The 22,383-nt window shown below is 38.4% G+C and overlaps 15 protein-coding genes across 15 annotated transcripts, besides 1 other annotated feature; 8 read left to right on the top strand and 7 right to left on the bottom strand.

Annotated features, from left to right (window-relative positions):
• Positions 1–249: 249 nt before the first annotated feature.
• On the top strand, positions 250–1,212 carry IES2 (Ies2p; the record flags this gene model as incomplete). The annotated part of the gene is made up of 1 exon (NM_001183053.1): positions 250–1,212. The coding sequence occupies one exon, from the start codon at positions 250–252 to the stop codon at positions 1,210–1,212; it is 963 nt and encodes a 320-aa protein (NP_014184.1).
• A 186-nt stretch (positions 1,213–1,398) lies between these two features.
• PEX17 (Pex17p) lies at positions 1,399–1,998 on the top strand (the record flags this gene model as incomplete). The annotated part of the gene is made up of 1 exon (NM_001183052.1): positions 1,399–1,998. The coding sequence occupies one exon, from the start codon at positions 1,399–1,401 to the stop codon at positions 1,996–1,998; it is 600 nt and encodes a 199-aa protein (NP_014185.1).
• A 243-nt stretch (positions 1,999–2,241) lies between these two features.
• On the bottom strand, positions 2,242–2,886 carry RRG9 (mitochondrial ribosome assembly protein RRG9; the record flags this gene model as incomplete). The annotated part of the gene is made up of 1 exon (NM_001183051.1): positions 2,242–2,886. One exon carries the CDS (start codon positions 2,884–2,886, stop codon positions 2,242–2,244), a length of 645 nt encoding a protein of 214 aa, NP_014186.1.
• A 356-nt stretch (positions 2,887–3,242) lies between these two features.
• Positions 3,243–5,591, top strand: VID27 (Vid27p; the record flags this gene model as incomplete). The annotated part of the gene is made up of 1 exon (NM_001183050.1): positions 3,243–5,591. One exon carries the CDS (start codon positions 3,243–3,245, stop codon positions 5,589–5,591), a length of 2,349 nt encoding a protein of 782 aa, NP_014187.1.
• Positions 5,592–5,836: 245 nt separating this feature from the next.
• MRX7 (Mrx7p) lies at positions 5,837–6,097 on the bottom strand (the record flags this gene model as incomplete). Its single annotated transcript, NM_001183049.1, has 1 exon — positions 5,837–6,097. The coding sequence occupies one exon, from the start codon at positions 6,095–6,097 to the stop codon at positions 5,837–5,839; it is 261 nt and encodes an 86-aa protein (NP_014188.1).
• Positions 6,097–6,713: an origin of replication (ARS1413; Strong origin of replication activated in late S phase).
• On the top strand, positions 6,713–7,525 carry MER1 (Mer1p; the record flags this gene model as incomplete). The annotated part of the gene is made up of 1 exon (NM_001183048.1): positions 6,713–7,525. One exon carries the CDS (start codon positions 6,713–6,715, stop codon positions 7,523–7,525), a length of 813 nt encoding a protein of 270 aa, NP_014189.1.
• Positions 7,526–7,840: 315 nt separating this feature from the next.
• Positions 7,841–9,682, top strand: SSB2 (Hsp70 family ATPase SSB2; the record flags this gene model as incomplete). Its single annotated transcript, NM_001183047.1, has 1 exon — positions 7,841–9,682. One exon carries the CDS (start codon positions 7,841–7,843, stop codon positions 9,680–9,682), a length of 1,842 nt encoding a protein of 613 aa, NP_014190.1.
• Positions 9,683–10,199: 517 nt separating this feature from the next.
• YNL208W (uncharacterized protein) lies at positions 10,200–10,799 on the top strand (the record flags this gene model as incomplete). The annotated part of the gene is made up of 1 exon (NM_001183046.1): positions 10,200–10,799. One exon carries the CDS (start codon positions 10,200–10,202, stop codon positions 10,797–10,799), a length of 600 nt encoding a protein of 199 aa, NP_014191.2.
• Positions 10,800–11,134: 335 nt separating this feature from the next.
• RIO2 (protein kinase RIO2) lies at positions 11,135–12,412 on the top strand (the record flags this gene model as incomplete). The annotated part of the gene is made up of 1 exon (NM_001183045.1): positions 11,135–12,412. One exon carries the CDS (start codon positions 11,135–11,137, stop codon positions 12,410–12,412), a length of 1,278 nt encoding a protein of 425 aa, NP_014192.1.
• Positions 12,413–12,569: 157 nt separating this feature from the next.
• RTT106 (Rtt106p) lies at positions 12,570–13,937 on the bottom strand (the record flags this gene model as incomplete). Its single annotated transcript, NM_001183044.1, has 1 exon — positions 12,570–13,937. One exon carries the CDS (start codon positions 13,935–13,937, stop codon positions 12,570–12,572), a length of 1,368 nt encoding a protein of 455 aa, NP_014193.1.
• A 219-nt stretch (positions 13,938–14,156) lies between these two features.
• On the bottom strand, positions 14,157–15,059 carry SPS18 (Sps18p; the record flags this gene model as incomplete). The annotated part of the gene is made up of 1 exon (NM_001183042.1): positions 14,157–15,059. The coding sequence occupies one exon, from the start codon at positions 15,057–15,059 to the stop codon at positions 14,157–14,159; it is 903 nt and encodes a 300-aa protein (NP_014195.1).
• Positions 15,060–15,359: 300 nt separating this feature from the next.
• Positions 15,360–16,238, top strand: SPS19 (2,4-dienoyl-CoA reductase (NADPH); the record flags this gene model as incomplete). Its single annotated transcript, NM_001183040.1, has 1 exon — positions 15,360–16,238. The coding sequence occupies one exon, from the start codon at positions 15,360–15,362 to the stop codon at positions 16,236–16,238; it is 879 nt and encodes a 292-aa protein (NP_014197.2).
• A 170-nt stretch (positions 16,239–16,408) lies between these two features.
• Positions 16,409–18,985, bottom strand: PSY2 (Psy2p; the record flags this gene model as incomplete). The annotated part of the gene is made up of 1 exon (NM_001183039.1): positions 16,409–18,985. The coding sequence occupies one exon, from the start codon at positions 18,983–18,985 to the stop codon at positions 16,409–16,411; it is 2,577 nt and encodes an 858-aa protein (NP_014198.1).
• A 509-nt stretch (positions 18,986–19,494) lies between these two features.
• NNR1 (NADHX epimerase) lies at positions 19,495–20,235 on the bottom strand (the record flags this gene model as incomplete). The annotated part of the gene is made up of 1 exon (NM_001183038.1): positions 19,495–20,235. One exon carries the CDS (start codon positions 20,233–20,235, stop codon positions 19,495–19,497), a length of 741 nt encoding a protein of 246 aa, NP_014199.1.
• A 472-nt stretch (positions 20,236–20,707) lies between these two features.
• Positions 20,708–22,312, bottom strand: GCR2 (Gcr2p; the record flags this gene model as incomplete). Its single annotated transcript, NM_001183037.1, has 1 exon — positions 20,708–22,312. One exon carries the CDS (start codon positions 22,310–22,312, stop codon positions 20,708–20,710), a length of 1,605 nt encoding a protein of 534 aa, NP_014200.1.
• Positions 22,313–22,383: the final 71 nt, after the last annotated feature.

The raw sequence follows: 22,383 nt of genomic DNA on the forward strand, positions 1-22,383 counted from the left end.
ATTTCACTGATTCACGTTTTCTACTTTGTTTTTCAGTTCAATGTATAATTTATGTAAACTTTTACGTATTTTAATTTTCAAAATTCTTACAATGATTAAGGCGGAACAGTTTTATAGAATCCCATTAGCAAAAAAGAGAGAAGAAAAGGAGGAAAGTATAACGCAGAACGAAGATTCTCATTTTTAACGTGTCTTTTCTTCAAGGATAAAACGCCTAACTAGCAAATAACTGGCGATTAGCAGACTACAATGGACAGTGAAGCAAGTGACATTGAGGCAGAGTTATCCGACAGCGTCTCAGCTGGTGGGGAAGAATACATTGACGATGATGATTATACGGAAGATATTGACGATCAGATAGTCACAGCCAAATCATCTAGAAGAACAGCACGTAGGAGTGTACCTAAGGGTGTAAGAACCTCAAAACGCATTAGAGATAAAGAACTTTCTGTGGAGGTTGATGAAGATTATGATGAGGAGGAAGATGTATTGAGCCCTTCTAAGAAGCGCCATCTACACACCAGATCAATGGACAAAAGGCAAGTTGCCGCAACAGCTTCTGAAAAATCTGATATTGGTGATAGTAAAGGTAATGATGGCGAAATAGAAGACGGTATATTGGAAGAAGAAGAGAGCTTAGAGAAGGAACTGAATAGAGGTGGAGGAAAGGAGGTAGAGAAAAGTGAAGAATCTTACTACGCCCAAAACGATGTTGGACAGAAGGGGGAGGAAGAACAAGACGGGGAATCTGGAGGCTATGAAGATAATGAACCCAGTATAAGTAAAGAGTCAGACGAATTGGTCTCTGTGGTAAACGGTAACGGTAACGAAGAGGATGATGAAGTGGAGGCAACAAAAGAAAATACAACAGATTCTACTAGAAGTACTACGACTCGAAGCAAGATGCTGTTAGATTTGCTGGAAGATGGTGGGTCTAAAAAGAAATTAACAGATGAAGAAATCCAGCTGCGAAGAGCCGAAAATGCACGTAAAAGGAAGAACCTTAGCGAGAAGAGACTGGAAGAGGAGAAGCAGGACACAATCAATAAGCTTTTGAAGAAAAGGGCCGGTAAGTCTAGGAGCCACTTGCCAAATGATGATGAAAAGAATGATGGCTCTTCAAGTTTCGTGAAACCACGCAGGCCTTACAATAGCGAGGGTATGACAAGAATTCTGCGGAGATATGAAGAAGACTTATTTTGTACATTTTAAGTAGAGGACGCAATTTAAGTATTTGATGTATATCGTTTGTTTTATTTCTGTTGGTATCGGTTGGGCTCGGTATTATTGTTACACCCGCGTTGTCAAGTAAATTTATAAGGGTCCAAGATAAAATGAAAGCATTGAAATATTTCCATCATTCTGATAAGCAGAACCACGTAAGGCAGACTAAAAATCATGACATCGATTAACAGTTTTCCCAGGAATATTGACTGGCCTTCCAACATAGGCATTAAAAAAATAGAGGGAACTAATCCAACGGTGAATGCCATCAAGGGCTTGTTATATAATGGTGGATCAATTTATGCATTTCTATATTTTGTTATTGCTATGTTTGTTGAACCAACGCTACAAAAGCAGTACCAGCAGAGAAATGATTTTTCCTTGTTTGTTTTGTTGCGTTTGAGAAGAATCATAGCGCAATTGCAAAAACGACTGGTGATGACCCCAGTATCGTCGTTGGGGTTCAACGAACAGAATAACTTTGTGGAGAGGTCCACTCAAACTTCAGACGACAATATAATACGAGAAGATAATAGCCATTGGGCTGAAATGATTTATCAACTGCAAAATATGAAACAAGAATTACAGTATTTTAACAGATCCTCAGGCCAACCATCTGAAAGTATAGACGATTTTGTCTTTCAAATTAAGATGGTGACTGACCAGGTTGAGTTAACAGATAGGTCCCGAGCTTTCTCAAATAAATCAAGAAATATTATACAGGGAATCCGAGAAATCAAAGGTTGGTTTGTGAATGGCCAAGTGCCAAGGTAACAATCAAAAATAATAGCATTGAATTTAAAACGCTCTAGTGCACGTAACGCATCCGTCTGATCAGTGGCGAACAATACCGTTATTTTTCATAGTACCTAAGAAGACACATACCAATTTTTGCAAGTGAAAGTGCAGAAACGGTTCCACTAACGATATTACTGCATGCTCTCTATTCTAATGTACATATATATGTTCCTTTATCTACAAGAAGTTTCGTAATAATATATAAATCCCTCAAAAGTGTTATTGTTTCGAGCCCAAATGCTTCAAAATGTATAGTTTGTTGGTGTTTTTCTTTTCAGGTGTACTGTTGTTAGGCTTGAAAGGTTTAAAAGTGCGAACATTCCTTGCTATTAATTCAGGTGAATTTGAGTTGGACCCAAGTATAATCTTTCTGCTAGTAACAATTTGATTGGATACAAAATCGGCATCCTCTTTTCTTTGATACATTTCTTTTATCCGTTCTCCTCTTCTTTTCCATCTCTCGTAGGTGTTATTGTTTTCCTCATCAGTACGCTTCCAGTTGGACTTCAAAATTCTTCGAACAGCCTCGGGAGAAATTTTGAACCGGTCTGCAAGATCAGATGCTGTCAGTTCAGGAAAGTTGAATTTCAATAGTCTTAGAGCCTCCATTTGTTCCTGTGATATCTTTTTTGGTGGGTTCCACCTCTGGCCTTGCAATTTTTTTCTAACTGCCATTTTCTGCTTCTTCCACTCAGGAATGTCTTTCGTACCATCTCGTACTTTTTCTGTAAACTCTTTATTGGACAAACTCGATTTATTGACTAATTTAATAATCTTTTTGGATGACCATCCCCTGTTCTCATTGAGTAATGGACCGCAGCGCAGGCAATGAAAAGAACGACATGCTATTCGCAGAATGTTCATGCCAAGTGCTAACCAAATGATTCAGAAGGAAGTCGAAGGGAATACGTAGTGCCTTGTTAAATAGCTTACCGTGATATGAACAGTATACGATCGACTCTCCTTGGAGACTTTCTACACCATTGGTGATTGGTGTTTTAGTTCTACCATCATTTCATATTTACTAGCTTTATGATCATTTTAGACGACTGTGGGAATGTTGTTATTTTTACTAATCACTTTTACTTAGTAATGTCCCTTAAGGACAGCACTGAAAGCAAAGTAGTCAAGCACTTCATTCGAACTTGATTAGTAGAAACAAACTTCATTCTTTCTTTACGTATCCAGTCCAATAATATCTGCAGTAGTTATAGTGACTGATGAACATTTTGAAGAAGTTTATGGAGTCTGGTAACAAGCCAGAGCTCATCACGATACCTTCTGGGCAGTTTAATCTTTTGAGGTCTAAGAATTCCCCTAAAGCTGCTTTAGAATGTATTTACAACAATGCAACTTTAAGCGTACGTAAAATAGGCAAATTTGATTATGAGTTGGCGGTTTATAGGGTAGAGGACGATAGTGAAGGAGGCACGGGAGATGAGGCTGAGAATTTTGAAGACGACACCATCAGTGTTTTATCCACACAGTCTAAAAAGAAAGAAGAGGAGTGGAGCGTTGAAATATCGGATAAAATCATGTTTCACAAAACATGGGATAAACAAGGAAACGTGGCGCTTGTGTGGGAGAACTTAAGAGGTGATGAACAAGATGAAAAGGTTCAATTTGTTGTTGCCGCTGATGTGTCGTTTTCTGATGTTGAACAGTTTATCCAAACTGTTTACCGATGCCAATTCGAAGTAAGGAATAAAAAATCCTCTCTCACTGCCTCAGCAGATGACTTAAAGGAAATAGAGCATAGATCAACCAGGCTCTTTGTTCAAGATGATGATGACGAGTTAGATTCAAGCTCAGATGACTTTCAAGATGCTAAAGACACCTCTTTTGAGCACGAGAAGGAAAGTGAAATATTGGAAAGAACTCCTTCTCCATTGAAAAAAGTTCCAGAAGGGGAATATTGTTGTTTAGTGATGTCTAGCCTATACATGTATGATCCAATTCAAGAAAAATTTATTCTGCAGGAGCCCGTGGTAAAGGTAGCAATTATTGATACAGGCAAGTACGAATTTTGGCTAGCGATAGAAGGTAAAGATAATCGTCTTGGGACTCAGGTCGCCCCAAATATCAATCCTACCTTTGAATTAGCTACCGATGCCTTTCTTTTCAACTATACGCTACAAAACATTACATTGTCTTATATGTTAAAATTTAAGGACTTAGATAAGTGTATTCAATTCAGGTTTGCTTGGGTTAAATGTTTATGGATGACTTTGAACAAAGAAACGTGGACCGACGTTCCTGAAAAGGAGAAAGATTATATTTTAGATTCATCATCCGTGCCATTGGAAAAGCAATTTGATGACATTTTACACATAGATGACAGATCAAATGAGGAAAGAGATAAAGAATCAAGCGAAAGTGAAAATGATAGCGAAGATGAGGATGACGAAAACGATCACTCCAAAAGAATCATTTCATCTGAAGCCTTTGAAGAACCTAGGCGTGCGACTTCCAAAGGTAATAGTTCATTGACTGTCGCCTTTAGGAACAACAGGTCATATGTTACAAGAGATAACAGAATTGGTGTGTTCAAAACGGATGATGAAGACGATTCTCTAGAATTTGTAGCTGCCATAAAGAATATTTCTAATTTAGGTGGTAAAAGCATTGATCCTCATAAGCCAATGTTGTATATGGAAGATCGTAATTTAATTTTGACTGATGGCGAAAATGAGAACAAACTTTATAAGATGGATATAGAAAGAGGAAAGGTGATTGAAGAATGGTCTACTGGTGACAAGAATGTTGTTCAATATGGTCCAACCAAAAAATTCGATCAAATGACGCCTGAACAAACAATTGTTGGCGTTTCACAGAAAGGTGTCTTTAAAATTGATCCTAGAATTAACGGAAAAAATAAAATAGCCGTCGATGAATCAAAAGATTACGTGGGTAAATATAACTTTAGCTCTATTGGAACAACAGAGAGTGGTTATATTGCTATTGGGTCAGAAAAAGGTGACATAAAACTATATGATAGGCTCGGTATTAGGGCAAAAACTGCTATACCTTCACTAGGCCAAGCAATCAAGTTTATTACTACCTCTGCTGACGGTAAATGGTTATTGGCGACTTGCGAGAGTACTCTGCTTCTTATGGATTTGAAAATTAAGGATGGAAAAAATGCTGGCAACATTGGATTTCTGAAGTCGTTCCCAGCCAGTGAAAATGTTAAAACATATGTATTAAAAATACGACCAGAACATTCGGCATCAATCTTAACGTACACAAAAAAACCAATCCGATTTACGAAGGCTTATTTTAATACCGGTATAGGCCAGCAAGAACAAACTATTGTTACATCGACGGGTCCTTATGCGATTTCTTGGTCATTAAAGGGCATTTTAAATCAAGATGGTAGTAATAATTATCCTTACAGAATCCGTAGGTACAATGCTGATGTTGTTGCTGATAATTTTGAATTTGGTTCAGACAAAAAGGTTATCGTTGCCTTGAAAGACGATGTCTCTCTATCGAAAGTGAAATCCTTTAAACAGCCAAGCAAAGGAGTCTTGATGCCAAGTGCTTCCCTCCAAGATTTTTATGGCTAATTCTTATTTTCAAGGTTTTAAAGTTGTATTCCGAGTGTATTATATAGTTGTTTCCCTTCCGGAAGTTGTGTAATATATAGTTTTGAATATATATAATGGTGTTAAATAGAAATGCCAAATAGTACGTAGTAATATTATTTAAATTGCATGCGTTTTTTTCGTTTTAAAAAGAGATTTTAGTGTGAAATGCAGTCAAAAGGTACTTTTGTCTGTTTTATAGTACTTGTACATCAGACAAGGATGAATTAATCTTTTTTAAAGCGGTCTCCTAGTCTCCTTCTGAACCCAAAAGTAGATCTCATTTCATCCCAAAATAAAAGCCTTAAAGCCTTAAATTTCTGTCGTGGAGTTGGCTTATAAAGATATTGAAAAGCAGTTGATTGGTCAGTGAAAGGATCTTCTTTAATACCATTTACTTTCCTATATACCTTGCGTACAAATCTATGGAAACCTGGACTACTCAGTAACTTGTAGTAAAACCATTCTTCTATACTTCTTGGAGGCATGCTTAAACTGATGTGATAAACATATTCTTGTTGGTAACAGAGTGTTCGTTCAATCTTTTTAAGATATTTTGTTTCCTAATTTCTTCACATTTTTGAATTACTGTTTTTCTTAATTTCATAACGGGTTCTTTTCAAAAAACCGTAAAAATTTGAGGTCACACCAACTAAATACAAATTGTTTCATCACGGTGACTATATCAAGAACTTCGTAAGGAAACATTTAGAAAACTCAATATAGTAAAGTTTCATCAGCAATCTTATCTGAGTAATATTATCTACGATCTAAATATAGGATGATCTGCCGATTTAGGAATCGTACTGTAGATTGCTCTTGGCGACAGATATAGTGAAATACCTTTTACAAAGTGGATACAGGTTGCCTATCACTACCGCCATTTCACTAGCAAGTAGAGTATTGAGAAAACGGTAAACTTTGAAAGTTGCAGATGCAGAATATATATCTGGTTTTGTAGTTCTATCCGCTAAACGGGACGATCGCATTTTAGCCGCCGACAGTGTTAATATAAGTAATGAACTTGGGTTAATTTGATTACGCGTCACAGCTACTAATAAAATAAGACCGAGAGTTTTAATCAGCTAGTGCATACCAAAACAATGAGTAACCAACACAGCCCTCAGCCATTTTGTTTGGACACCAAATTGGTGAAACTATTAGAAGAGCTCCAGGAGGGAAAGCAATTCAACAATAAAAACATATTCCCGGAAAAAGCATTATATTTGAAGCTCGCTCTTGATTATTCTTTCTTCAGAAAGAATTTACTAGAGTTTTGCGTCCACCTTGACAAGATAAAAGGAGTCATTAGACCAAACTATGACACTATATATATTTTGTGCCTGTTGGAGGTGGATCTCCTCAATCTGGTATTTACCGACAATATATTGGAAATATGTTTGCCCAGGTTTGTTTCAAGGGAGGACTTGAGGGTTTTTAATAATACTTTTTACACATATCACGATAACCGCCTACGTATTCTCCAAGAAGACTTTTCTCAATTGTTCAAAAAAATCAAAACTAAGGCTTCTGTACTATGTTTTACAGTTGAGGAAATTTTTCTGACAAACCAAGAAATTTTACCTCAAAACTCAACAGTGGCAGAACTGCAAAAGAGCACTAATAAAGTACAGACAAATGGGCCGCAACGGCACGATTTCATAGTCACTCTAGAAATAAAACTGAACAAAACACAAATCACTTTCCTCATTGGAGCTAAAGGAACGAGAATTGAAAGCTTGAGGGAAAAATCAGGCGCCAGCATAAAAATAATACCTATTAGTGATAAAATGACTGCACATGAAAGGAACCACCCTGAATCTGTTCAACAAACAATACTAATTTCGGGTGACTTATACTCAATTGCATTAGCCGTCACCAGTATAGAGTCTGCATTAATTACTTTGGATTTATAGATTATGCGGAAATGGTGTTGGAAGATACCAGATTGTAAGCTTATTTGATCGTTTCAATGATGGCTTATACAAGATCACACTTAATTCGTATCATTCGAAACGGAAAAAGAAATGTGGATTTTCTTTTTCAATTTTTTTTTTTTTCATGATTTTTTTGGGCGACGCAGAGATGAGATAAAAAAATTTTTCAACTGCTATTCTCAATCGAATTTTTTTTGTTATCCTCACCTATTTGTTACATAAATTTCGTTATTTTGCACTTGTTACCCATCGTTTTTTCTTTCAAGAAACCAAGAACCAATATCCTCATTAACAATGGCTGAAGGTGTTTTCCAAGGTGCTATCGGTATCGATTTAGGTACAACATACTCTTGTGTTGCTACTTATGAATCTTCCGTTGAAATTATTGCCAACGAACAAGGTAACAGAGTTACTCCATCTTTCGTTGCCTTCACCCCACAGGAAAGATTGATCGGTGATGCTGCCAAGAACCAAGCTGCTTTGAACCCAAGAAACACTGTTTTTGATGCTAAGCGTTTGATTGGTAGAAGATTCGACGACGAGTCTGTCCAAAAGGACATGAAGACCTGGCCTTTCAAGGTTATCGACGTCGATGGTAACCCAGTCATTGAAGTCCAATACTTGGAAGAAACCAAGACTTTCTCCCCACAAGAAATTTCCGCTATGGTCTTGACCAAGATGAAGGAAATTGCTGAAGCTAAGATTGGTAAGAAGGTTGAAAAGGCTGTCATTACTGTCCCAGCTTACTTTAACGATGCCCAAAGACAAGCTACCAAGGATGCCGGTGCCATTTCTGGTTTGAACGTTTTGCGTATCATCAACGAACCTACTGCCGCTGCTATTGCTTACGGTCTAGGTGCTGGTAAGTCCGAAAAGGAAAGACATGTTTTGATTTTCGATTTGGGTGGTGGTACTTTCGATGTTTCCTTGTTGCACATTGCTGGTGGTGTTTACACTGTTAAATCTACTTCCGGTAACACTCACTTGGGTGGTCAAGATTTCGACACCAACTTGTTGGAACACTTCAAGGCTGAATTCAAGAAGAAGACTGGTTTGGACATCTCCGACGATGCCAGAGCTTTGAGAAGATTGAGAACTGCTGCTGAAAGAGCTAAGAGAACCTTATCTTCTGTCACTCAAACTACCGTTGAAGTTGACTCTTTGTTTGACGGTGAAGATTTCGAATCCTCTTTGACTAGAGCTAGATTTGAAGACTTGAACGCCGCATTGTTCAAGTCTACTTTGGAACCTGTTGAACAAGTTTTGAAGGATGCTAAGATCTCTAAGTCTCAAATCGACGAAGTTGTCTTGGTTGGTGGTTCTACCAGAATTCCAAAGGTCCAAAAGTTGTTGTCTGACTTCTTTGACGGTAAGCAATTGGAAAAATCTATTAACCCAGATGAAGCTGTTGCTTACGGTGCTGCTGTTCAAGGTGCTATCTTGACTGGCCAATCCACATCTGACGAAACCAAGGACTTGTTGTTGTTAGATGTTGCTCCATTATCTCTAGGTGTTGGTATGCAAGGTGACATTTTCGGTATTGTTGTCCCAAGAAACACAACTGTTCCAACCATCAAGAGAAGAACCTTCACAACTGTCAGTGACAACCAAACCACCGTTCAATTCCCAGTCTACCAAGGTGAACGTGTCAACTGTAAAGAAAACACTTTGTTGGGTGAATTCGACTTGAAGAACATCCCAATGATGCCAGCTGGTGAACCAGTCTTGGAAGCTATCTTCGAAGTTGATGCTAACGGTATCTTGAAGGTTACTGCCGTCGAAAAGTCTACCGGTAAGTCTTCTAACATCACTATCTCCAACGCTGTCGGTAGATTGTCTTCTGAAGAAATTGAAAAGATGGTTAACCAAGCCGAAGAGTTCAAGGCTGCTGATGAAGCTTTTGCTAAGAAGCACGAAGCTAGACAAAGACTAGAATCCTACGTCGCTTCCATCGAACAAACCGTCACTGACCCAGTCTTGTCTTCTAAATTGAAGAGAGGTTCCAAGTCCAAGATCGAAGCTGCTTTGTCCGATGCTTTGGCTGCTTTGCAAATCGAAGACCCATCCGCTGATGAGTTGAGAAAGGCAGAAGTTGGTTTGAAGAGAGTTGTCACCAAGGCCATGTCTTCTCGTTAAGATGTCATTCTGGTTAAGGTTATACACATATATATATTTTTCATTTTTAATGTCTTAGCTTTTGTATCTTAGATGAAGTTTTAGTTCTGTATATCACGATCAAGATATCATACAATCATAAATTCAATTATTCTTCTGTTTCCCCTCTTGAGGCATCAAACGAGTGTTTGACTGATACACACCAACATACTAAGGCAACTTTTCTGGCTGCCCAAAGCTGTGGCACGTATGAAACTGCTTTTCGGCTGCATAAAACAACCATGTGGAGTTTTTACTGTATTCGCATTTCGCCCCGCTAGCATTCTTCGTTCATGCTAAAAATGAGGCGTGGGCTAATATTCAGTATTAATAATTCCGGCACCCGCACAGCCCATACCGGAAAAGGGGCTGGCTGTTGGGCTTGGCAAAAAACTCAATCTGAGCAGTCATTTATAAAGAAAGACTTTAATTTGTCTTGCTAAACACTTGTAAGCCTTCCAAATATAGATCACTTAAGACAATCTAACAAGTGTCCAAAATGTCTGCAAACGAATTCTACTCAAGTGGCCAACAAGGTCAATATAACCAGCAAAACAACCAAGAAAGAACTGGTGCTCCAAACAACGGTCAATATGGTGCCGACAATGGTAACCCCAACGGTGAACGTGGTTTATTTTCCACTATTGTAGGTGGCAGTGCCGGTGCGTACGCTGGATCTAAGGTGTCGAACAACCATTCTAAGTTGAGTGGTGTGCTGGGCGCCATAGGTGGTGCATTCCTTGCCAACAAGATATCTGATGAGCGTAAAGAGCATAAGCAACAAGAGCAATACGGCAACTCAAACTTCGGAGGTGCTCCTCAAGGTGGACACAACAACCATCACCGTCAGGACAATAACAACAATAACGGTGGATTTGGCGGTCCAGGCGGCCCTGGCGGTCAAGGTTTCGGAAGACAAGGCCCACAAGGATTTGGAGGTCCTGGTCCACAAGAGTTTGGTGGTCCAGGTGGCCAAGGATTCGGTGGTCCAAATCCTCAAGAATTCGGCGGGCCAGGTGGCCAAGGATTCGGTGGTCCAAACCCTCAGGAATTCGGGGGCCAAGGTCGTCAAGGATTCAATGGCGGTTCACGTTGGTGAATGGCTCAACAGAGTGAGTGTCATTTTTAGCTAACTACATACTTGATTTATCTATATATACATATATACTACTCGTTTTATTATGATGTCGTAACAAATGACTTATTCGAGAAAAGAAAACGTGAAAAAATAAGCTAAAAATTTGGCGATGAGGTTCTCTGTTGAAGTTGGAACCCGCAATTCATGATTTTGGTAAGGTCAAGGATCATCAGTAATTAGCTTAAAGTAAGAACTACTCAATAATATTAAACCATTTATCCTTGGCTCGTCTTTCTATTGACCAATCAATACTATTTTAAACATCTCTTCTACCACATACTTTCAATCAGACTAGAATGAAATTGGATACTTCTCATATGAGATATTTGACAACTGATGATTTTCGTGTCCTCCAGGCCGTTGAACAAGGTTCTAGAAGTCACGAAGTCGTTCCAACTCCCTTGATTCATCAAATCTCGGGGATGAGATCGCAGTCCGGAACAAACCGAGCCATTAGTGATTTGGCCAAGCTTAGCCTTATTTCCAAAATGAGAAATGTCAAATATGATGGTTACAGGCTAACTTATAACGGTATTGATTATTTGGCTTTGAAAACCATGTTAAACAGAGACACTGTCTATTCTGTCGGTAACACTATTGGTGTTGGTAAGGAATCTGACATCTATAAAGTAAGTGACAAAAATGGAAACCCTAGAGTAATGAAAATTCACAGATTAGGTAGAACCTCTTTTCATTCCGTCAGAAATAATAGAGATTATCTGAAGAAATCCAACCAGGGGGCAAACTGGATGCATCTTTCACGTTTGGCAGCCAATAAAGAATATCAGTTTATGTCCATGCTTTATTCTAAGGGTTTCAAGGTCCCTGAGCCATTCGATAACTCGCGTCATATAGTCGTTATGGAGCTTATCGAGGGTTACCCAATGAGGAGATTAAGAAAACATAAGAATATACCCAAGCTTTATAGTGATCTGATGTGTTTCATCGTTGATCTAGCAAATAGCGGACTTATCCATTGTGATTTTAATGAGTTTAATATTATGATAAAGGACAAACTAGAGGATGAAAACGATTGTGGGTTCGTAGTTATTGATTTTCCACAATGTATATCTATTCAACACCAAGACGCCGACTATTATTTCCAAAGGGATGTTGACTGTATTCGTCGTTTCTTCAAAAAGAAACTGAAGTACGAACCAAAACCTGATTCATCAATGCTCGACACTGAAGGTTTCGGCGATGGTTATAAATATGCGTATCCAGATTTCAAAAGGGACGTTAAAAGAACCGACAATTTGGATGAATTGGTGCAGGCTTCCGGATTTAGCAAAAAGCATCCAGGAGATAGGGGCCTGGAAACTGCCGTTGAAAGCATGAGAAATGCTGTTTATAATTCAGATGACGATATGTCTAATGACGAGGCCGAAGAAGAAAATGGGGAGGGCGATTATTCAGAGGAGGATGAATACTATGACTCCGAACTTGATAATGAAAGTTCTGAAGATGACAGTGAAGATGCACAAGAAGAGGAGAACGAACGTATTATAGAGGCGCTTTCCAGTGGTGTTGAAAATCTAAAAATGGATAAACTAGGAAACTATATACTAGAGTAGTTTAGTTTAGACGACTGCATAAATGGCCGCAAATAATCAAGTTGTTATCCATAATTTTTTTGATTTTTAAGCCATGTTATTCTTCAGGATAAAAAAAGTGGTATTTATGAACTCTTACATATGCGTATTCATGCTATATTATAATATCGAATCTAAGTCAATCGTATTCTACTCCGGATCCATCCTCATCATCTTCATCGTCATCATTATCAATTTCTATCGGAATATCTTCGAGTTCTAACGGCTCCTTAAACTCTTTGTATTGGAGTTCCTGTTCTGGTTGACCATTTATAGAAGCAAAACTATTATCTCTATTCAAAGCGCTTTGGCCCTTTTTGTCTTCCTCTTCATCGTCTTCTTCATCATCTTCTTCTGCTTCCTCTCCGTCTTCTGCACCGTCTGAGGATTCTTGGCCACTCCCATCGGAAAGGTCGCTCTCAGCTTCGAAATTTTGGTCATTTTCTTCATCATCGTCTGAAAACACACCTGCCTTTTTCTCGTCTTGCATTTGACGGGTAGCTTCCTGTAGAATAGATGGCTGATCGGCTGTGCCATCAGTTGCTTGGCCTTTGCTCTTGGATTTAGCTTTCAATTCCTCAGACATAGACTTATCCTTCATTTGTTTCCTTTTAACGTAGTCGTCAATTTTAGCGTATTCAGTTTGGTCTATCATGGAAAACTCGTATTTTTCACCATCTTTTGTCACTAAGCTTGCATTGAATGTTAATCTGGTAATAGACGAATAGGTTATAGACTCGATGTCAGAAGCGTCGAATAACAAAATGGGCTTTTTAAACCCAAAAATTATATGATCTGGTAAAAAATATAGCGTGCCTTCTTTAGTACCTCTATGACACTGCAGGTGAAATGAGTTTATTTTTTCAGCATCGGTATCCACCAGTGTACTGTTAACGAATGGGTTGGAGATTTTAAAACCCGTCAAAATGGCTTGCTTTCTTATATATTCGACGCACTTTTCAAAGTCTGTTACATTGGAATCAAGAAGCCCTAAATTTTTAAACTGGTTTAGTGTGTTTTCTTTGTTCAAGGTCATTACCACAGGTTCAGAAAACTTGTTATCCTCGCACGATGTGTAAGTCATAAAAAGGTATATTAGATTAGGCTTTTCTGGCACTGGCAAGAACGAAGCCATTTTGATATTTTTGTTCAGCTGATAAATGCTTAATTCCCTGTCATTTCCCTTCAGTAATGTTATTACGGGAGACCCGTCAACATTGGAAAGATAGAACACCAAATCAAGCTTTTTCCTTAATGGTGACAGTACAGAAACACCTTCTAATTTGAAAATAGTATTGGTTTCCGAAATTTCATCTGTTTTAAGCAGGTCAGAAGAGACATCTATTCTGGGCTTTTTATGGCGTCCGCTTCTATCGTTGCTATTTTCATTCAATGCATATTTATACAATTCCTCAAATATTTCTAATGAGCTTGGCAGCACTCTAACCACGGTACCAATCTTTCGGCTGAGAGACTCAGGCAGTTCATCTAAGAACAATTTTGACATCAAATCTGTAGGACTTTACGTTTGAATAGTGGCTTTTTGGTCAGCGTTTCCAGCACCTTTACATCATAGTTATTACTACACACTAATGCGCTATAGCGTATGTTAGATGAAAAAAAAAAGCACGACGCGTCATTAACTAGTGGGGTAACCCACGAAATAAAGATAAAAAAATAAAATTCGTTTATATTTAAATTTTTAAAGCATATGTTCTTATGATGTCTAATTGAATTCTGGAGGGAGAATGTCTCCCCCAGTAAAACAAGAAAAAACTGGCGAGGGTAAATGGGGCGTTTCATGCAACTTCTCGTTAAAGTGCACGAATGATCTCTTGATATCATTCGGCAAATTCCTTTGTTGAATGTTTTCAATCGTTGGCTGAACAACCGAGCCTTTAAAGTCTTCGTATGATTTGTATAATGCATCTGAAAGCAACTGCCAACTTCTAGAAATGGTTCCTATGGGGTCATTTTGAAATTTTTCAATTGTTAACGTACTCGTAGCACTTGTAACGTTATTCTCGTCCAGGTTTCTTTCGGAACTCAAACAAGCGGGAAATCTTTCGCAGTCTTGAAAATTGTCAGAGCCTAACACCTTCTCAGGTAGTACAAATTCCGCCCCTTCCGAAGCATTGCTGTTATTAGATATTTCCCTCAACGTCCTATCTCTTATTTGGCTCGTCGCACCGTTTGTATACTGCTGGAAATTATTGAATCCCAAATACATGTTCCGATTAATATCATTACTGCGCACTTCATTGGCCAGCCTCCTCTTGTAACTTTTAGCAAACAAATTATCATATTTTTCACGCAATGGAATCCCGTTCTGCAAAATACCATTTTTGGACAAGAAGGAACCGAATCTGTTATTTCCGCTTTTCTCTACTCTTCTGACATCCTTTTCTTCAAAATTATCCATTGTTATTGACTTTACACAAAATATGTTCGTACCCATCCCCCTCAAAAGGTTTGCGCAATTAACACATATAAATATGCCGAAGCTGCAAGAAACAAATTGTGGATTGACACTCTTGCATTCAAAACAATTGTTATTGCCGGCAGCCTTCTTGGCACGTAACAATCTCTTCCGGTTTTCCATATCTTTACTATTTTCAAACAAACGCATGGTCCATATATTCTTGGGTCCCTTTTATACCAGTACTCTCTTGTAGCTTGTATAATTTGTAAATTAGCGTTGTTTTTACTATGCGTTTGCTGGCCTAACGTCACAAAATCACTTTCAAACGGCGCGTACACTCACGGCGTTAAGTATATCAAACTCCGTCACTATTGGAGTTTACCAAAAAGGATAGGTATAAGAGTAAGGCTCCAAATCAAAGAAAATCTAAATTTGAAAAGAAGTTCGTAATTTCTAATATTTACACTTTTAGAGTTTGGGAGGTCGTATGTTCGAGTCATGGATACTATGAATACAGCAAACACTTTGGACGGCAAATTCGTTACTGAGGGTTCTTGGAGACCTGATTTATTTAAGGGTAAAGTGGCATTTGTCACTGGTGGAGCTGGCACGATATGTCGGGTACAGACAGAAGCCTTGGTTCTTCTTGGCTGTAAGGCAGCTATTGTCGGCAGGGACCAAGAAAGAACAGAACAGGCAGCAAAAGGTATTTCGCAGTTAGCAAAGGACAAAGATGCAGTCTTGGCTATTGCAAACGTCGATGTTCGCAATTTTGAACAAGTGGAGAATGCGGTTAAAAAGACCGTAGAGAAGTTCGGTAAGATCGATTTCGTCATTGCCGGTGCTGCTGGAAATTTTGTGTGCGATTTTGCGAACCTCTCTCCAAACGCCTTCAAATCTGTTGTTGACATAGATTTACTAGGAAGTTTTAATACCGCCAAGGCATGCTTGAAGGAGTTAAAAAAGTCAAAAGGTTCCATCCTTTTCGTCTCTGCCACTTTCCATTATTATGGTGTGCCGTTTCAAGGACATGTGGGCGCTGCTAAAGCGGGAATAGACGCATTGGCAAAGAATTTAGCGGTTGAGTTGGGGCCTCTGGGTATACGTTCGAATTGCATTGCTCCAGGTGCTATCGATAATACGGAAGGCTTGAAGAGATTAGCCGGCAAAAAATATAAGGAAAAGGCCTTGGCAAAGATACCATTACAAAGGCTTGGATCTACACGGGATATAGCCGAATCTACTGTTTATATTTTTTCACCCGCCGCATCGTATGTCACCGGTACCGTCTTAGTTGTTGACGGTGGTATGTGGCATTTAGGGACCTATTTTGGACATGAGTTGTATCCAGAAGCCTTAATAAAGAGTATGACATCTAAATTATAATACGTATAGGTATTGAGTACTATTATTATATGACACTTTCTCGTATGCTTTTTGATAGTTAATTGTATATTGATGAATTTTATATACAATGAGTGCACTATCGTTGTTAAACTTCTTACAACCATGACCGTTGTGCTAGCTTTTTATTCTTCTTTCCAACAAGGAAAAACTCAAGTACTTGCATTCATTTGGTCAACGCTTTTTTTAAATGCTAACTGATCACCAGAATAATGGGGGTCATTTTCAAAGTGTTCAATCTCAGAATGTAATCTTTTGACGTTTTTAATGTCAATATCTTCTAAATGATTCGAAGCAAATCCATCTGTTGACATATTTACAGAAATGTCATTCCCCCCTTCAATGCTATTTTCAAAGCTAGAATGATCGGGTTGGTTTTCTTCCCCGGTTTCTAGCATATCCTGGATGAAAGGGATATCAGTAGCTTTTCTCAAGACATCACCATATGTTTGAACTAAGTATTTGTTTAAAATGGTAAAGTTTGTCCTATTGTTGTTCACGTTCGTTTTGACGTCATTACCGTTGCCATCATAAGAACCATTGGTTTTTTCCTTTCTGTTATGGCCATCACTTTGATAAGCTCTACATTCTGTTATAATAATGCGGAAAAAATCTTGAATGCATGAATTTGCAAGATTATTCTTATCTATGTTCTCCTGGAAGAGTTTAAAAACCGGCGCATATAAATTTTTTGAAATCATATATCGATGATAGTATTTATCATCGAGACACATAAGGTTTTTAATGCATCTTACTGCTGTTAACCTTAGCTGCATCATATGATTACCGCCGATAAGTTTGCTAACAGAATCTAGTATACCGTTTTCTAATATGAATCTTCTGGATAAGACACGATCATGCTCAGTGCAAACAAATGATACCAATTTCACTAAATGAATTAACAAAAGATCGTCTTTTGTAACCTTTTCTATTTGCCCATCTATTTCTGCCATTTCCGTTGTGATATCCTTCTTGATTAATGGACCAAACAGTATGGGTGCGATTTTATTATAGAAATTTGCAAAATATTCCATTACTTGAAATTCAGATTCAGATTCTGGCTCTAGATTATTCATTTCATCGCTGCTATAGTGATAGTTATTTAAATTGATTGAATCCGAGTTTAAACCATAACTGAAACTTGGGAAATCTTCAGATGTGTTCTTAGCTTCATAATTTGATCTGCCCATAAGATCATATGAACCTTCTCCATTACCCACACATCCTTCAGGGTGAAGCAAAGTATTTAGCGCTTGCACAACTTGTTCTCGCAATCCGGGACTCCTGTCGGACAGAAGAATGGTTGAAAGTATCAATAACAACTTGGAATCAGTACTGGAGCTGTAATCCTGCGGATATTTCCGATGGGAAGACTTGTCATCGGGCGCTGATTTATGTTGCCGTTTGAAAGAATCTTCATTCTGAACGTTGTGAATTAACAAGATATCGTGTTCGATTATAGTAATGATAGTATCCGTAGCTAAAATCCTAACATTACTATCCGTCTCCATGTGAAATGCATAATCTAAAACTTTGAATAGACCCTTTCGAACAAGTGTTTTATAGAACTTAGAACGGTCAACCGCATCTAAATTGATTGACATTTGAACACACTGTTGCAACAATCTAATCCCGTCTTTTCGTTTTTGTACAAACTTCTCCTTCTCTGAAGAGCTTTCTGGAAGGGTTTTGGTATCATAAAGCTCTATTAGTCTGTCCAAAAACGTCCCTACTTGAAGAAAGTCGATTATACACGTTTCCAGGTCCATGACAATTTCCGAGATTAAGTTGAAATTATGATCGTCTAAAAATCGTACTAATACCACGTCTTTTAAGAACTGTAAGCGAAAACATTTTTTCATTATTATTTTTAAGTCCTCATTTTCCAATGGAATAACCTCTTTGAAATTGGGACCTTTTGATCCTAAATATTTCCTATGATTTGCCTTTGATGTAGGGTATTCAGTATCGTATTCTAAAATCCCAACTATTCCCATAATCCTATCGTCCTCCACCATTGACTCCAATATGTCTCTTTTATTGTAAAGTATCAAAGTTTTGATGATGTTACTTAGCAAAAATAAATCCTTCGGTATCTTTTCTTCTTCTGCTTTGTGGAAATGAGAAATCAGTGTATCAATGTAATTTGACTGGAGGATAAACTCAATGGTTTCGTTTTTCAAAAAATCGAAAGAAGTATTTTCATTCAAAATCTTTAGAGCTTCTAGTAAAGTTTGACTATTCTGTTGCTGGTCGTTGGAGGGCAAGGTCACAGGGCCCGTTATAATGTCGTGAACAGACCCGAGTCCGTTGTCGCTGGATTTTACGGTGACTAAAGAAATATTTGACTCTATGTTCCTTTGGACGTGAACAATGAATTCACATAAGGTGTCACATCCCATACTTTCTTCAAAACTCAAGGCTATATCTTTCCCCCCTAAATCCTTCCAAACAATAAGCGTTTCCTCCTGCCGTTGATATTCAATATTTCCTTCTAGTTTGGATTTTAGTAAAGTTTCAGTTGGGGAGTCTTCATCTGAGACAACAAGATATGCGAACTTACCTTCGTCCACCTCCCCTATACAAAACCCTGTACCTGTGTCTTTCCATTCGTTGTTCTCTAAAATGTAAACCTTTACTCTTTTGGGTTCAGTATTAACCGAAACGGCTTGTTCAGTATCCTCATCCATCGGGGTCGGAGATGTAGTAGGTGTACCCGGTAATGACATTACTCTTACTATACGTAAATCCTAAACTTTTCAGTTAGAATTTCTGTTTCAAACACAGACCAAAAAAAATACTGTTTTCTACCGGTTTAATATGGAATAAATGAGTTTCGATGAATTATAGTACCAGTTCAGTACACTCTTCTTTATTTTTTTTTTTTTCAGTATGCGCGGGTTTTGAAAGCACTAGGTCTTTTAGATTTTACGTCAAAGGAGGCCGAGAAAATATTGTTAACTATGCCACTGATGCAAGCAATCTCTATTGTGCAATTCTAGTTATATCTACCTTGCAATTGCCCTTTAGAAAGTATTGGTCTTCTTTCTTTTGTTTCTTCTTCGGATGAAACACCAAAGGAAAAAAAAAAAAGACAGATAGAAAAAGAAAAGATGGCGCGTCAGAAAAAGAAACGACGGTTTTATCATCTTAAAAGAGAATCATGATGGCTATTTGTTCACAAAATAAGGGATTATATAAAAATTATGTATGGTAGTGGCATTATAGATTTGGGCTATCAGAGTTTCAATATTTGGTCTGTGGATTCATATCCAAATGGCTCAAAGCCGAATTTATTGGCGAAATCTCGAGGAATGAATCTTCCCCCCACGTAATGAGTTGTTTGATTCTCCCTTATGTGAGAGCTGCATGGCTTGGGGACAGTCAGAGATACAAGAACAGCAGGATTAATTGAGGGCTGAGAGATCGGACCTTTGTCAACGTCCCAACCTGTGGGGACGTCCACCGAAACAATCGGGATAATGTTTTGCACTTTGCACAGTTCTTCGACAATGCCCTTGAATGGCTCTCTCATGGGAGGCTTGAAACTAAAACCAAATATTGCATCTACAATGCATAAGGTCTTTTCCGGCTTCAAATATTCCAGCCAGTTTCCCTCATCTTGAGACAGGACAGGAACTTTGAAAAAATTCAATTGGTGAACCAGCTGTTTGTAGAATTCAGTGCGCTCGCTTCTCTTGGGGTAGAAAACAACAGGGTTGTAACCAAAAAGCTTCAAATGTCTTGCGCACACGAGACCATCCCCGCCATTGTTACCTGGCCCAGCAATAACAAATACATGTTTGCCCTTTTCCGTTTCTGTCTTGCCTCTCAGTGGAAACTGGCGACATACAGCCTGCGCGACACTAAACCCAGCTAACTCCATTAGCTGTTGTAGAGTGAATCCGATTTGAGGACCCATCAATTCTTTGTCGATTTCAGCTGCAAGCTTTGATGAAACAACTTTCAACGTAGACATTTTTACCTTACAATGATTTCTCTTTAATACCTGAGATTGGTGTGTTGAAATGAAAATATGTGTTGGCCCAGCAACAGACAATAATATAAGCAAGGATCCTGGTCGTTTGATATTCTTCTTGAGTTTTTTTCTTATATATGAACGTATGTGTATATATTCACCATCCCTATTGTCTCCACCCCTTGTTCGCTCGTAGCGACGGAAACAATCAAATAAGAGGACCCACGGTAAAAGTAGCGTAAATTTTACGGTTCTGCTGCAAAATAAAGAAACCCATTTTGTATCCTTTACATCAGGAATAACGTAAAAAGAATTATCATTAGTTCGTAGTTATATAATAACGTCTGTTCATTATAAAAGAGTACAAGAAACAGTAAGATAGTAAACGTCACTGTTAAATAGTTAATTATACCGCCAATCTACACCAGAAAATTAAAAGAGAAAGCAATATATGTTAAACATTATTATCGTGTCATCTTTGTAAATCCCTTAACATACTTCTAACACAACCCATGTCTTCAATTAACATTTTCCTTAACCACTGCGTCTCTTGGCGCTGTAATTCCAATTCTCTTTCTAATTGCACAATTCTTTGGCCTTTTTCAGAAATGATTGCGTCATAAGCTTCTTTCAATGGGCGTATCACGGCTTCTGTATCTATAGGTCCCATGCTGTTTGAAGGATTTAAATCAACTTTCATTTGGGTGTTATTCGCGTTTAAATTAGTGTCCGGACCATCATTTATTAACGCACCCTCTGCTGCAGTTGTCATCGGCCTCTGCCTCTTACTCGTATTTGTCAGTTGCAAAAGTTCTTCCACCGCTTCGTCATCCAGCGTATTAACATCTAACGATCCCAGTGACCTTCGTTTCCACGAATGGGATCCATTATTGGACATTGTATTATAGCCCATGGTATTACTGGAAGCATTGGGGTTCAGATCTGCATGACTCAAACCAAATTCAAATCCTCCTGAGCCAGGACTGGTTGGCTGTGTATAATATCCTGTCAACGAACGAGAATTGACATCTTGTGATAGCGTTTGCAGTCGTTTTTGTAACTGTTGAGACAATGATGGATCAAAAAGCATATTGGTACCTGGGTTGCTTATTGTTGTATTACTGAATGCACTCGTATCTGTAATGCCGTTTCTCTCTTTATTACTATTTTTATTGTTTTTCCCATTTTTAGCATTTTTAGCCACCCTGGTGCCTCTTTTTTTCGTTCGGTTGTTTGGCATGTTTTTATTTCCATAGTTCTTAATATTACTCCCATTTCCAATATTACCATTGTTCCCATTATTGTTCCCGTTGTTTATTCCCTGTAAATCTGATGGGGAGCCTTTAGTTGATGTATTTAAGGAGTTTCCCTTCCTGCGTCCTTGAGTTAGAATTTGGCCGGTCTGAGGATCGAATACTGTAAATATGCTCATTGAGACTAATCGCCACAATTCATCGTTTTCTAATTCTGAGTCTGTCTTTATTTGCCAAAGCCTTCCATCCAACCGGCGGAAGTATTTTGCGTAAGGACTTGCGTCAAAACTCAGCTCTAGTTCCTTAATCATCTGTTGAAATCTTTGATATAGTTCGATTGCCGATTTTGGTGATGTTGATCTATCGTCAATTGACCCAGATGATAGTGTAGCGTTATATAGTTTTGATATTTTGGCGAAAAGTTGAGAATATTGCGCTTGCGTATATATTCCATTTGAGGTGGCACTAGAGCTCGCATTATTACCAGTAGTGGCAGGATTGCTTGCATTGCTAATGGCTGAGGTAGAACTTGAATTACCATTCGGCGTACCATTAGCGCTATCTGAGTTGGTTTTCGTCAGAGCATTACTACCAGTGCTAGTTATAATCTCATCGATGTTAGGTGTGCTATCAGACCCCATCAACCCTGTTGGATTAGCTATCCCTGTTCCAACCGCCCCGTTAACCATACCTGAGGGCGTGTTCGTTGTCGTCTGTGGCGAGTTTGTAACACTCTGCAAGGAAGCACCACTAATGACAGACTCGTTAGACAGTAAATTATAAGCTCTGATTATGAATACATCTAACTTAGTTTGGTGATGCATTATGTGAGTGTAACTTTTCGTCAAATACTCTTTGTGTTCTCAGGTTCCTTTTTGGTTTCTTGGTTGTTTTC

This window comes from Saccharomyces cerevisiae, chromosome XIV (assembly GCF_000146045.2).
Source record: "Saccharomyces cerevisiae S288C chromosome XIV, complete sequence".
NCBI classification, from domain to species: domain Eukaryota; kingdom Fungi; phylum Ascomycota; class Saccharomycetes; order Saccharomycetales; family Saccharomycetaceae; genus Saccharomyces; species Saccharomyces cerevisiae.